Here is a 16,229-nt window from a genome sequence, read left to right on the forward strand (position 1 = left end):
ACTCTGGAAACAAGTCAGCTCAGTCTTAGCCATCCAAAACTTCATGGCATCAACTTACCAACAACCGCCAGTGACGCCTCAGTACACTCCTCTCAACTTGACATTCCATTAAGGTATCTGTATCTTTACACCTCGAAGAGGGTGGGAAAAATATTATAAAAGGCAAGTCAGAGATGATTATTGTTAAGATGGCAAAACTCTACGCTTCAAGGCACTTTCACTGCCAACTCCTCCAAAACCATCCTCAGGGTTTCAATTAGTCACTCTGAGAAAGTATACCTTCATACTACTACAAAGACGCTATTCAGTCTAGATCTACAAAAACGTTCAGAAAGCTGGTTACATATAAATTTCAGGTCGTATTCTATCTGAAAGCAACACTAAACACAGTGCAAGGAAAGGTGTGTCCTTTGGAGGAGAGAGTGTTACTAATCTAGGAGAAATTTAATTTTCTGCTGAAGACTCCGAATCTAACAGCCCTCTTCCTACTTGGGTGCAGGCAGGGGTCGCCAACCTTTTGTGTACTGAGAGCTACTTATGTTCAATGAAACACATTGAGAGCTACTAATATTATTAGTGTTGTATAATCTCCATTTTTTATATGTATAATAATTCAACCAAGCAAAAGCTTTCTAATTTAATAAACTGGGCAGCACACAGTTGAGCTACTCAGAGGTAGCTGGAGAGCTACTGTAGCTCACGAGCTACTGGTTGGAGACCTGGCCCCAGGGCATTCTGCATTTCCATTGTTTCAAATGCAAGGCTTCATTTGAGACGTCTCCATCAGTGTCAATAAGATCAATGGTCTCAGAAGAACAACAATTAGGATGACAAATTCCACATTTCAGTATCTAACAGACCATGATTCTCATGATGGCTCAAAATAGAAAACCTACTTCAAACAGTCCTGTTGTAATAGGAACCTCCTACTCAAACTATTGTGACAGATGCATCTCTCTCTGGATGGGGAGCTCACTTGGGGGCTCTGTGCTAGGCCATTGGTCAAAAAAAGATAGCTCATCAATTCAATTATCTAGAGCTGAGGGTACTCAATCTAGCTATCAAGGCATTCCTACCATCTCTGACAACAAACAGGATTCTAATTGAAATAGACAATAAAACGACCAGCACAACGGAAACAAGCAAAGGCGTACAAGATCAAGACCTCTGTCACTAGAATTGCAGAACATCTGGTTGTGGTCCTGAGCATAGGGGCAATACATTTACCAGCTATTCCCAAACTTATTAAGTAGATTTCCAAAGCCGATTTCACAAGAAAAATCACAAGTTAATCCTCAACAACTATGTTCTTCATCAAATTTTAGTAGATTGTGGCTATACAATTATAAATCTCTTAACAACATCTGAAAACAAAAAATGTGAAGGCTTTGCATCCAGACTACCCCAATCATGCTCACTGGGCTGTGCCTTTTTTGATAAGCTGTTCAAATACCTTACTTTTTTGCCTTATCTTCCGTTTCTTTGATACTCACATTCACAGTGAAATTCTGGAATTGTCAAGCAACAATGATCCTTATTGTTCCGGACTGGCCAAAAAAGTGGTAGTGTCTAGATCTGCAGAAAATGTCTGTCAAGCCTCACAAGAGGTTGCCATGCAAACCAAACCTATTGACTAAATCACAGGGCCAGCTATAGCACCCGATCCTGAGAGCCTTGAGTTTGGCAGCTAAACCTCCCTTAATCATGCAACGAAAAAGTCCAATATGCTTCAATGAGGGCTTGCTATTCCTTCAAATAGAAGAGGTTTTGCTTATTGTGTCAGCCAAAGAGCCTACAATTTTATCACCTGCCAGGGGGATGTCATTCATCCATACCTATTATATCAGGCTTTATTAAATCTGCAATTCTCCTCTGTGATCAAGGCTTATAGAAAAGGTCAAATTCTGGCATCTTTTACCAAAACTCCTATAATAAAGACATTTAAGAAGGCTAAAAGGCAGTCTTTCCTCCTTTGAGGACATCATTGTGAGCTCAGTTTTAATTTTTTTTAAATTAAAGGCCCCACCATTTGAATCTATACAGAGAGACTCATTGCAGCATCTGTCCTGGAAGACTGCCTTTCTAAAAGCCATCAATTCTGCCCATAGGGTTAGTGAAATTAAAGGCCACTCAGCCTTGCAAACTCAAACTGTGATCCATGCTAGTAGGGCGGTGATGGGAACGCACCCTTCTATTCTCCCAAAGGTAGTGTCAGAATTCCACAATAACCAAACCATCACTCTTCAAGTGTTCTTCGTTAACCAATACTCTCTAGGAGAATGTTTCTTACTCAAATCTAACTAACTCTGTATTAATTATTGTCACATTTGACATGGTCTAGTCACCACAAAACAATCCACCTCTCGGATTGTAGCGTGCATATCCCTGTATTAACAATATAATAAACCTCTACTAGGGAAACCAAGAACTCCTTCCTCAACAGGAAAAAACAGCTACCAGCACTTTGAAACATTTGTAAGGCGGCTACATTTTACCTTTATTCTAATATGAAAGCTGACTCTAGTGTTGATCAAGATGCTTTGTAAAACCTCTTTCACTTACCCTACACTTGATTCTCCTTAAGTTTCTTATAGTGAATACCATTTTTATTCCTGATGTCCAAGGGCCAGCAAGTCCATGACATTGTTTAGCTTACTATCCTATCTAACGTGTATGACTATCAATGAAGATCGAGTGATGTAGTAAAAATGGTGCGTTATTGGAACCATCATTGAAAACATCCACCCCTCCCCCACCCTCCACAGACTTCTTTTTTTGGGCATCAGGAATACAACTTTCAGATATTCTTTCCTAGTCTCCACTATTCACTTGAAAAAATGCCTCTAAGAAGCAGTTGCTTGTACATGGTATCATGGGTAGTGGGAGGTTCTGGGACAGCAGGTCTTTTTTAACCCTTGTAATGAAACCCTATTTGGCTGGATTTTTCCTTATTTCTGAGACATGTAGGCAGCAGATTGTGTTAGTGGTGCTACAATATAGTCTCCCATTGAGAAGGGATCCGAAAATCTTGTTTGAGATTGGCTTTTGGTACCCCCCAACATTTAGACATGTTAAACTTTCCAACCTTTCAAATGAGGGACCGCCGCACCCAGTGGGGAGTTATTCTTATATTTATGACTTCAGTGAAGAGCCTTCAATGCAGAACCAGGACTTCAAGTAAGTAACCATCTGTCTTTTTTCATTCTGCAGACAAAGATCCTTTTCCATTTTCATCAGTTGGGAGCATTGGTACTGTCTGGGGAAGATTTTCATCACTTCTGTACTTGTTTAATACCTGAATACAGCAATCAGCAGCTGAAGTTGAAGATCTAACTTTTGCATTGTATATTCTGCTGTGTTGTACCACATGTGCTTTTTTGTTTTTAGTAACTTTGATTCACTTTTTAAGGAATGGTGATCACTATGAGGGAGACTGGGTCATGGACCAGCGGCAGGGACATGGGGTTCTGCACTGTGCAGATGGAACCATTTACGAGGTAAGCCCATTCTTAATTTCCAATGGATTGCACATTGGCCAACAAGAGGGAAAATGGCCTCTTTCATTATGAAGATCCCAACTGTGTGTCTATAAATGATAGCTTGTTTTGACATATTATCAGGTGTATTACATTTAGGAAAATACTTTTTTTAAATCTTACAAAGGGTAGACATGGGAGCAAGTGGCAATGTAGGGGACCTAGCAGCTGTGTTTCCTTCAAACTTCCAGTCCAATACTCATGAAATGGGAGCTAAAATATTAACATGGGAAAATATTACTGAAAACTTAAAGTGGAAGAATTGTGTACCAAAGAATTGTATTTTGCGCCTGGGGTCTCAGATGAATTTTAAGGTTATGGTCATCTGCAGCCAGTGCAGGTATGAGCGGAGGGGCGGTGGGGCCGGGTGGGGGTGGATTTCAACGGACATCACGAGGGAAAATGTATTATTTATTTAATTTTCCCTTCTCATCATCTGTCGAAATCCCCCCACACCTGGCCCCACCGCTCTTACCTGAACTGGCCGCGGCTGGTTATAGTATATTGTAAGGAAATACACTCAGGTGCAGAATGTCACGCTTATGATAGCAGAGGAATTCCAGTGTCAAAAAGGCTCTCTTCCCCTTAAGGTCAGCCTCGCATTACATCTATCTTCGAGCGCTCGGGCTGGCCTCTGAAGGGGAGAGAAGACAGGGGAAGAACAAGCGAGAGAGAGAGAAGCACAGCGTCTGGTCGGTTCACTACTTTCTTCCGTCAATTGTCTTATGAATTGCTTTAGGTAAGTGAAGAGCAAAGTACTGTTGCTCTCTGGATTCACGTTAGACAAAGGACATGTAGCAATTAGGTGAGAAATGCCAACTTAATATTGAGCAGATACATATAAGATACACATTGGGACTGATTCACAAGCTGCATTTTGTAGTACAGTTAGCAACATTACAGTTGAACTGCTCGAAAACTAAAGAAAAACTACGGGCAGAGAACCTCTGCCTCCGCATGTATTATGTGGATAATATGTTTGTATACATATATATATTGGGAAACAAGGCGGCTGTTTCCGCGCATATCCTCAACCACGCATGCGTTACAGCGCATGTACTGTTTCCACGCATAGCCTTTACCACACATGCCTTTGTAAATGTAAATGTAAATGTACAGATATTTATATAGCGCAAATCACCAACCGGTCTCTAAGCGCTTGCTTAGGGAACCCGTCCTGGTATTCCCCTGTGAGATAACCCAGCAGGGCATCCACAAGGTGAAAGCCAGGCATCCCGCCGCGAGGGGCCATTGTGGAGATTAAGCAAGCTATTGCCCAGAGTCGCAGAGTGTGAACCCATGAATCGAGTATGCACTGGAGCGAGAATTATCGAGTCCATGGACAATTTATGGACTCAAGACCCAGCCGGGAATTGAACCCTGGTCCCGGGTTGACCTCTGCTTCCAGGTCTGCCTACTCTGCCCAGTGAGCCACACTTCTCCACCTTTACACCACCTTTACACCTTTACAATGAATTACTTTGTTAAAGTATGTAGGGTAAAGGTATATGGGTGGTAAAGGTGTGCACTGTTACCACGCATAGCCTTTACCACGCATGCCTTTAAAACGAATTACGTTGTAAAGGTATGTGTGTAATAAGAGTGGTGGAGTCTATCGGCGTCATTAGAGGAAATGGAGAGACCCTTCCGCTTCCTCTAAACGGCGTGTGCCGCACCTGCGAAGAGCTGGAGAGGTGACGTCTTGGATAGCTAAGGGGGATTTTAAATTAACTGGCTGGGGGCTGGGGGTAGGGTCTGCTTCTCAGGCTCATGGTAGGGGAGGGATAGTTTTTAAAGGGCTGAGTGTCGGGGGTGGAGGCGCGCAGGGGGTCCGTTTCAAGGGGTCAGGGCAGGGGAGGGGTATTTGTTGGAAGGGTTGGAGGCAGGTCACGCAGGGGTACAGAGGAGGGGCCTTTAAAAAAAAAAAAAAAAGGGACTGGGGGTGGAGAACGCAAGGGACCAGTTTTCAAACTTGGGTCAGGGAACACCTTCACCACAAATATGCGCTTAACATGCATGCTTTTACAACAAAATTCGTTGTAAGGCATGCATGGTAAAGGCATGCGTTGCAAGCGAATGCCTTTTAACGTCATACAACCATATATATTACCTACTGGCGGTTGCCAGTAGGCAGTTATAGTTAGGACCATGTTGCCATAGGAAAAGGGTTTTTAGGGCTCGCCCCTAGAGATGCAGTGCACAGCACTGCTCACGCAGGCAAGAGCCCTTTTGTGGAGGATTCCAAAACGGACCCTGGAATCGCACACGCTCGTGCGTGTGCGATTCCTTTTGGTCCACGGGATTGGCGTTTGCGGTCGTCTTTTTTAGAAAGACAGCACACAATAGGCCAAAGGTGGTCGCATTGCTCCGCCCATGGCCTATTGGTGTCTGTTACCCGCACGCCGACATCTGACACGGGCGCGATAATTGAAAACAGATCGCTCACTGGGGCGCTCCCCCGCGCACCACTCGCAGGCTTGTTATGTATGTAATTAATTTAGAGCGAGTGACACTTACTCAGTTTGCCGTACCACGCATGTGATAAGCGGTGTCTGTGCTTAGTGTGTTCATACAGTATGCTCTGTATGTTTTCTGTTCTATGTGATATTCCTCTGTTTGCACTAGTGTCACTACGGATGTTGTTCACAGAGTGCTTTTTGAAAGTCTGCCCGCTAGGCGCTTTGTGCGTTCACACGCAGTGAGTGTGGGCTCGAGGCACATGGATGGTGCAGTGTCTCTACTCTGGGACAGACAGACAGCTTGCATTCTTTTGCAGTGATGAAGCCAGCATGTGAGTAACAGGGCTCAGGTTTGCGTGCGGAGGCCCCTCTCGGAGGACACGCACAGGTCCCACGTGCCCGCACCGAGCCCCCATCTGGTGCACGTTCCCTGCTGGGTCTGGGAGAGTGGCCACTGACTCACTCACAGCGGGTGTGTGTGCAGCCTCCAAGCCCAGTCTCGGTGCTGTCAGCCAAGTGACGGAGCAGGTCGAGGTCCCGCCGGGTCCCGAGCACTGCACAACGCTCAGTCACGAGAGATGTTTCAGCGAGACGTGCCACAACTCTGATTCATGAGAGAAGTTTCAGTGAGACGTGCCACAACTCTGATTCACGAGAGAAGTTTCAGAGATGTTGCTCCATCCACACTCTGCACCGCATTCAGCATCACAATCACAAAGGATGTTACAGAAACGCTAAGCTCCTCACTACAGGCATGAATGAGACCGGCTGCATTGTCTGATTGAAGGAGTTTCAGAATTGGTCGTCCAACCCGGGAGCCAGGCACCCTCTCTGCAGCACGCAGCCGCCCGTCATTTTCTCCTCGTACCGCTGCTGAAGCGCACAGATTACAGCTGTTGCAAATGCTGGAGCTGCCACCTCGTCCTTCACACTAAGCACTTGACCGTGGTGGAGCCATTGCCGGTGTGGGATTCTGCCGGTTGAGGATAGAACAGCAGAGACAGACAGAACTGCCACCTCGCCACCCTGACTTGCAGCAGATGACTGCAAAGGCTCCTGGTGTACTGCCACCACATCAGAAAGGAAAGGCCTTTTATTGAAGATGCTCGTTTTCTCCTTTAAAAGAAAGGTATGCAGGGCACAGTGTTATCTCCTCTAGCGGATTACAAAGGGGGGTGGAACTGTGCCGAATCAGACCATGTCAGACAGGGAGGCATGGCGATGCAGGAGCAGTCTCACCACGGCAGACTCAATCTGCCATCTTCCCTTCTTCTCCATAAACGCTGCTGCAAAGCTGACAGACACCTTCTTACAACCTGGTGATAAAAGTTGAGCCAAATAATTGGTCCAAACACAACTTTTAACATACAAAGTTTTCTTTCCTGAACAGAACAAGTACAGACGGTAAAAAGCCAGATGTAGACAATGATATGTCCACTTGTCAGGGAGGGGAGTGAGAGCAAGTTGCTTACTGTTGCATCAGTGTAGGCTTGTAGGCTTGCTGAAGAGATGAGAGAAAGCAATAAATAGATGGCAGAACATCAGGACTGTGTGACTCCCAGTGAAAAGGGGGACAACGAGAAATAGTTGAATGTAGTGGAAGGCAAAGAGGGTGGGTGACTGCAAAGATGCTCCACTAGTTTGAGTTATTCAATTTTGGTCTGAAATTCTGAATAGTTACATAAAAAATATTGAGTTATTATGTGTTAGATACCGTTATACTGTCAGAATCGTCGATATTTCACCTATATCTGGATTATATTGAAGTCCTGTGAAAAAAGATGTTATGTGGCTTAAAGAGCAATTAAAACAATTTCTAAATTCGGATTATACCTGTTCTTCTCGAAGTACTGGTGAAAAGAGAGTTGCACAGATTAGGGTGTACTGTGCCATACAGTCATCCTATTGGTGGACCCTTATGTTAAGAAAGGTTTTAGTAATCCATCAGCCCGCTTCAATTCTGGGTCATAGGTTTCCATGTAGTTGCATTGTTGCTGTTGTTACCTATGATCGTCTCTGAAAATAACCTGAGTTGTTTTGAGCTGTTCGATAGGACTCCTATATGTGCTTTTCACCAGATAGTTGTAGGTATTGTCATACAGTCAGCTAAGGTAATCCAACTTTGATGTTTCTGGTAGGAGAGTAGTGTTTAAAGGAATTGTTTGATGGATAATAATTAGGCTATTTGGTTTTAGGTTTAAACCTATAATAATTGATAAAACCCTACCAAAAGGAAAATAGCCATCACCGGTGTAAACATATAAACACTGAAAAAACACCTTTGCAACCACAAACTAAGTGCCATTCATAGACAGGAAAAGATGAAGGGGCCAATACAATGTGACTTTGTTATTCAAGGCAGCAACAAGAAAGACTGGGCTAACGTTATTCTGCTTGAGTTTTGTTGTTTAGGGATGTCATTAAAGCATTGCCTCTTCTTCCTTCTGCTTTTTTCAGTTTTGTGGTCTTTGGTCTAAAGATGCATGTTTAGAAGCATATTTTCGGTCTTATTTAGTTATTTTATAAACTGTAGAGAATCGGGAAATATCAAAATCATATTTGAAATGTTGGTTACATTTAATTTCACTGATAGGTAAAATGGCTGGTTTCATACGAATCTTTCCTAATATCTAGCATCACATTTACCCACAGACAGAGAATGGGTAAAATCCTTTGATACATCAGCCCCCTTTTCTAGTGAGTCAGTATTGATTGTAAGTGCATTGCCAAACATCCCAGTCTTTTAACATTTAATACAAGATGTAATGACAGGTGTATGTGAAAAGAATGTTGTCACCAAGCATCTGAGATAGTGGTGAAAACATGACACCAGGTGTTTGGTAAACATGGAATGCAGTGTCACTTGGAATGCTGCTGAAAAAAGTTCCTTCCAAGTTCAATAAAGATTGGAGTGATATTGTTTGTATTTGCAGTAATTCAGCTTAGCTACGTTTATGAAAAAGTTGTATGATGGCCTGTCAAAATCGATACCTGAGCTGCAGTGCTTCCCTGTAAGAGATCCTTGTCACTTGCTAGATGGTATGCTGTAAGCATCTTTACAATCTTCAGAGTTAATGAAGAATGCTATTGACTTTGTAGTCTACTCTGGTGCAGTAAAAATGTATTTGGACATCATATACCCTGTGCATACGCTACCTATACACATGCACCATCAGTACAGAATGCAAGCAATAATTAAAATTAAATTAAAATTCCATAAACACCGGAAAAACACTGCTTCTGTTGTTTTTAATGACGCGAAAATATGTAACCACTGATAACCACTGTTTTTTAAGGTATTGAAAAAACCCCACCAGAATTTACCAAAAATAGAAACTGAAAACAGGAAAGCCTAATAATAATGAAAGCCTAAAACACATTCTCATGGTAATGGGCAGCCAGTAAGTTGCCTCTGATTTGGCAAAGGTTTGGCAAACCAATTGTTTATGCTGCTTGTTGCACCTTCCTATTTCCTGTGATGAACAGTTTGGAATTGTTGGCCATAAAGAACATACAGTGGTTGATTTTTGAGTCCAATGATGTTCTACAAAACGTTTTCAAGATGCATTTATGGGAGGAAAGCACTGAAGTTGGTGAACACTTTTGTTTTTGAACTGGCACTTTTAAATATCTCATTTATTGCATGCTGTATGCTAAATTGGCTAGCAAAGCAACAGCTAAAGTTCTTAGCATAAATGGATACAAATATCAGGAGTATAAAAATAAGGAGTGGGTTGTATATGTGAAGTCACTTAGGTGTATTAAAAAGACATCAAGCTTCACTTATTCACCCTGAGTGTGAATTACACATTTAGAGGTCACGTTGACATTTCAATCTCAAGGTGTTAAATATTACACCTATTAAAAAGGGTTAGACTTTGAATACCAGATACCAGGTTCAATCAATCAATCAATCAATCAATCAAAATTGTATTCAAATGTCAAAGACAATCTTAAAAGATTCATACAAAATATCCATACAGTTGAAATTACATATAAATACGATAAAACTTGCAAAGGTTTAAAAAACAATTGCCCCCACATAGAAATCCAGACATTTATGATAGGACACAGCTGATTTAAGAAAACTACCTGATCTAAAACCTACGTCAGCATTGGGTAACAGTTGTAAGAAACAAATAGCAACTCTGCTTTGCTTAAAATTGTACATCCTTAAAAGAGGTCATAAAAATCGTGATCTAAATGTTTTATAACATTTATCAAAATAATGTAAAGTACAGTAGAGTTTGGGATGAACTGTCATCACAAATACGTTTTCTCCCTTCCAGAGTACCAATATATCCCCGTGGGAAACACAAAAATTACAGAATCTAAATCTCAACAACAGAGCTCTTGCCCTGTTATTGCATACATAAGACAAGTACGCTCTAGATCAATATTGTTTTTTAGGACAACATAGTTCCTAAATGAGGGCTTTCTTAGCTCCAAACTTTCCATTAGTGCACAGCGTATGATGATAAATAGACATTTCTCAGAATTTTAAAGTTTTAGATATAGTCAGAAGATTGTCAAATAAGGAGGATTTTCCCAAATCGGCAAAATTCGGTTTAACATATTCAAGCCCTGCTCACAACGAATACAGTCATCAATTATATGTTGGCTAAAATTGTCCCAAGGGTTATTCCACACTGAAAGCCATAACAAAGGGGCCCTGTCATAATAAGCTCCTCAAGATAAGGCATAGCCAATTCTTCATCGCAGAAGTAATGGGGAGTTGATTGAGGAAGGGGAGAGGAGACGCCTGCAAATCAATTCTCCTCTCTTTGCGTTGCCTGACAGTCTAAACCCTATATCTAATTCCATAACTAGTCATAGGTACACATTGTTTAATGTATTCTTCTAAAAGAGAAGAGGTCACCTTGTCCCTCACAGCCTTAGAAACATTGAAAACTGAACATGCTGCTTTCATAAACTTGGCAGTCCTGTACCTTACATTTTCTGCCGATGACCCATTGGAATCAAATCCGGACACTCTCTTTAAGCTATTCCCATTAATACCGAGAATGTGTAACAAATAGTGCTTAGTGCCACATGCCATGGTGTGGGATTTAGTAAAGTTGGTTGACAGGTCTAGATCCAACATAAATTCTGAAAACAGCACTTACTAAGCTACAAAAAGCATTCCCAGTCTAGAAGCTCTCCTCTGGCTCCCCTTCAGGAAAAGGATTAACTTTAAACTATGTTGCTTGGTACATAAAGCACTCAACAACACTGGACCATTCTAACTAGCAAAGAAACTCGCCAAATTCCAGCCAGTTAGAACCCTCCGCTCTAACAGCAAACATTTGTTAACCATCCGCAAGGTCCGCACGGGAAGGAACAGCTGCAGGTCCTTTTCCAGAACTGCGCCTGAACTATGGAACACACTGCCTGTATGGCTCCGCCTAGAAACCGTCCACAAAAAATTCCGCAAGGTCCTTAAACCGTGGCTATTCTAACGCTCTTCCTGGCCCCCCCTAATCTTCTGTTTTTCAGCTAGCGCTATGAGACCTACGGGTGATATATGCGCTCAATAAATATCAAATACATACATCCATACATACATACATACATACATACATTCATACATACTTATATTTAGAGTTCAGGCAAGAAGCACAGCATCATCAGCATATGAAAGTACACATATAGCAACTGAATTGGCGTAGGGGACATCTTAAGTTACGCCATTCAAAGAAGCATTGGGCCCGATTCACAAAGGTGAACTTACACTTTTGGATAATTTTATTACTTTTCAGTTTTCTCAAGTGGAAACTTAGACCAAAAATCTAATTTTATTTCTTGTCGGTATTCATGAAGGTAAACTTAGACCAAACGTCTGACTTTTCTACTTTTCGTTATTCACAAAGGTACACTTAGATCAAAAATATAACTTTACTAGTAGTAACTTACCTTTGTGAGTACCGAAAAGTAGTAAAGTTAGACTTTTGGTCGAAGTTTACCTTTGGCAATACTGAAAGGTAGTAAACTTACACAAAAATGTAAGTTTACCTTTGTGAATCTGGCCCACTGAGCTTATTAATGTATAAAATAAACAATAAAGGGTCTAGCATGCACCCTTGTCACACACCCTGATGCAAGGTAAAAAGATAGGAAAGTTCACCATTTGGTCCAAATCTGACCCGAGTGACCAGATTCTGATGCAAATAATCCAGAAAATAAACAATATCAGAATCAATCCCTGACTCCTATAAAATTGCCCGTAGCATAGCACGATTAACCTTGTAAAAAGCGGAAGACAAGTCCATGAAATCCAGGTACAATGGGCTCCTTCTAGCTATAGTGTATTTGTCTACTAACAAGTGAAGATTTAGACACTGTTCCTTTGTACAAAGCCTTTCTCTGAACCCACTGTGGCAAGGAGATAATACATTATTGTTGTGTATCTTAATCTATTAAAAGTAACCTTCAAAAAACGTTTTAACCGTGGAGTCGATTAAAGAGATCGGTCTATGATATATATTTTTTATTTTTTTATTTTTATTCGAAACCGTTAGCACACAATAAAATACAAACAAGGGCCTACAACCACCAGGGACGGCCGCTATAGAGCCCGAGGGCCCGCAATGTAACGCCACACAGTCCGTCGAACCATAGGCAAGGCGCCCGGCAGTTCGTAAGCACATATAACAGGCCGTGGCCGCAGGCCAGGAGCAATTGAAAACAACAGTTTCATTTTGTATTAAATATAAACACACTCAAGGCAATGAGAGTCCGAAGTAGCAGCGTGCTCTTCCCGGGACGGGGAATAACATACAGTGTCCAAAGCAGTTCCTGTCCGGAAGCTGTAGAGGGGGGCAATGGGAAAACAAAGCATGAAGCACACCTCAAGCCCTCCCGCGGAACACGCGGCTAGGGGGTCAGAGCAATATCGACCTCTAATGGCAGAGGCGGGGTGCAGATACGTCCCCGATATAGATTCCACGGACCCCATACCCTAGTCCATTTCCCTGGCTTACCTCTCGCCACATATGCCGTCTTTTCCCTAAACATACACCAGTCCATATTCTCCTTCCATACGTCAATCGTGGGCGGCCTCGGGGAGCCCCATAGCTGTGCAATGTTACGCTTCGCCACCATGTACCCCAAGGTCACCCACTGCGTCTGTGCCGCATTACAATCATTCGGTTCCCAGACATTCAACAAACACCTCCTAGCCTCTGGCAACAGGGCCACATGCGTGACCCCCTCCATTACGGTGTGGATACCGTTCCAGAATCGCACAACCTCCGAACATTCCCACAAGATATGAAGAAACGTGCCCGGCAGGCCACATCCACGCTTACACAATCCATCCATCGAATAACCCATACGCAGCAAGCTGGGCCCTGTGACATACACTCTATGGAGGATCTTCAGCTGTACAAACCGTAGGCGGGCCGGGATCGCCACCTCTTTCGGGGAGGCCACCGCCGATACCCAGTCCTCATCATCCAATTCCAAGCCATCGCCCGTCCACGCCTCCCTCAAACGGAGCAGCAAGTCCGCACGATCGTTAACGAGTTTCTTATAAATCAGGGAAATAGTGCTGTCGGGCACATAGCCATCCAACACTCTATCCTCCAGTGGGGAATACTCGGGGATAGCAGTAGCATCCGGAAAGACCGAACAAAGTGCATGGTAGACTTGAGCATACCGGAAGTACTCTCTATCGTTTAATTTATATTCAATTTTAAGCATTTCGACCGTTTTGAAAGCTCCCTTCGCCCACAGATCACCCACCTTACATATACCAATCATATCCCATTTCTCAAAGCCTTTCGATCTCCACAAACAGCCCAACCGCCCAGAGGCATACAACGGCGATCCCTCCACCCCATCGCAGCATTCGCCGCGTGCCACACGTGCACCGCCACCCACGTGGGTCCCGTCAACCGCATGTCCTGGGTCACCGAGTACAGCGCCCTATTATAGTCTCCACCCGGAAGCAGGAGTTTATCCATCTCAAAGGCCGGGTTTAAGGCAGGACCATATATCCCGTGGTTCACCGCCGCCAACTGAGACGCCCAATAGTATCGTTTAATATCGGGGAGGGCGACCCCCCCATCATACCAAAGGAACGTCAACTTAGCGAGAGCAATCCGCGGCCGCCCGTCCCAAAACAGTTGGCGCTGAAGACCCTCCACCTCCCGGAAATAACGGGCCGGCACGACATCAAGAGTATTTTGCAAGGCATACAAGAAACGAGGCAGCGACATCATTTTAAACAATGCCGTCCGTCCGAGCGGCGAGAGCGGAAGTCGTCGCCATCTCGCTACGTCGGCCTTCAATCGCTGGAGGGGAGGTAGAAGGTTTCGCTCATAGCGAACCGCGGGGTCCAGTGAGATAAAGATTCCCAAATATTTGAACCCCAGGGTAACAATCTGAGCTGGGCAACCCCGCGGCAGCAGGGGGGCATCCCCCGAGAGGACGTAGACGCACGACTTGGCCCAGTTGATGACCAGGCCAGAGTTGCGGCCAAAAGAATTCAGCACATCCACCAATACAATTAGCGACTGCCGGGGAGACGTGAGATACAGAAGGATATCATCCGCATAAAGGGAGACACGGTCTTCGAATTCCGGCGTCCATCTAATGCCTCGCAACGACGGCTCCCAACGCAACCAGGCGGCAAGAGGCTCCAAAGAAAGTGCAAAGAGAAGGGGTGATAGCGGACACCCCTGCCGCGTACCTCTCCCCAGTGCGAAGGGAGCCGACACCCTACCATTCACTACCACCTGAGCCAGTGGGTCAGCGTATAGTAATTTTACCCAACCAATAAACTCCGGGCCGAACCCAAATTTCGCCAACGTGGCCCAAATATATGGCCACTCCAAAGTGTCGAATGCCATAGTAGCATCCAAAGATGCCAAGATGGCCGGCTCACGTATGAATTCCGCTCTAGCAAGCACGCCGTGTAACCGCCTCAGATTTAGAGCGGTATTCCGATGGGGTATAAAACCAGACTGATCCTGATGAATCAAGTCGCCCACGACCCGAACCAGTCGGTTAGCCAACACTTTAGCCAGAATTTTGGGTTCTGCGTTCAACAGAGAAATGGGCCTATAGGAGGCGCAGCGATCTCGCGGCTTCCCCTCTTTGTGTATCACAACTATGCTGGCGAGGCGTTGGTCAGGGGGGAGGAAGCCCGCCGCTCGGGCCACCAAAAACATGTCTCGAAGATATGGTGCTATCTTATCGGGACGCAACTTGTAGAGTTCGATGGGAAGACCATTGGGACCCACCGCTTTACCCGAAGCAATCGAACGAATGGCCAAAGCGATCTCATCTGACGACAACTTCGCCTCCATCAACACCGCGTCTGCCTCCGATAGGGCTGGCAATGTGATGTCTCTAAGCAGGCTATGGGAATCCTCCTCCGATCGCAACGAGACCGGAGAGTATACTCCGCGGAAATGAACCGCGAAGCAGTCAACGATCTCAACCGGGTCAGTCACACGCACTCCATCACTCCTCTCCACAACGGGCACCACCCTGCTAGCTCTCTCCTTCCTATCCAACCAAGCGATCAGTTTGCCGGCCTTATCCCCCACATCATACAACCGCCCTTGCTGCTCTCTACTCATCTCTTTAGCCGCTTCCGTGACTAACGCTCTGTAATCTGACTGTTTGAGGCTGAGAACATGCAATTTCTCCTCAGTAACCCCACTCTCCAAGTCCTCCTCCATTACAGCTATTTCCGCTTCCAGGCGGACCACCTCCGCTCTCTCGCACTTCTTAGTATGGGAGATAAGGGACAAGGCCTGCCCCCTGACCACTACCTTATAAGCCTCCCATAGGGAGACGGCCGACGACACCGACCCCACGTTATCAGTGAAGTAGTGATCAGTGGACTTGACCAACTCCGCGCGGATCTTAGGGTTACGAAGATACCAGGCGTTAATGGGTGCCACTCTCCCCTCTGCCCCAGAGACTACCCTCAGCTGCAACCATAGAGGGGAATGGTTAGAGATACCTCGGGCTAAATGACGCACCTCCCCAATCATTCCAGCTTGGGTCGCCGGCATAAGCATATAGTCAAGTCTCGAGAGACTCCCATGGGCCCCCGAGTGAAAGGTGTACTGCGCCTGTCCCGGATGCATCAATCTCCAGCAATCTACAAGTCCCAAAGTGTCCAAAAAACCACCCAACCAGGCCTGAGCCCTAGGGAGATCCCTGGGAGGGTGGTGGTCCTCCAATCCGGAGACAACGGCATTAAAATCACCACCCAACA

At 44.6% G+C, this 16,229-nt stretch overlaps 1 protein-coding gene across 1 annotated transcript in view; it reads left to right on the top strand.

Moving 5' to 3' along the window:
- Positions 1-16,229, top strand: part of MORN1 (MORN repeat containing 1) — a 1,183,871-nt gene that overhangs the window by 67,227 nt on the left and 1,100,415 nt on the right. Inside the window, exon 6 of the mRNA XM_085609315.1 lies at positions 3,410-3,497. Coding sequence (XP_085465441.1) covers positions 3,410-3,497 — 88 coding nt within the window. The remainder of the gene's footprint in view (positions 1-3,409; positions 3,498-16,229) is intronic.

Source organism: Triturus cristatus, chromosome 1_2, assembly GCF_964204655.1.
Source record: "Triturus cristatus chromosome 1_2, aTriCri1.1, whole genome shotgun sequence".
NCBI lineage: Eukaryota > Metazoa > Chordata > Amphibia > Caudata > Salamandridae > Triturus > Triturus cristatus.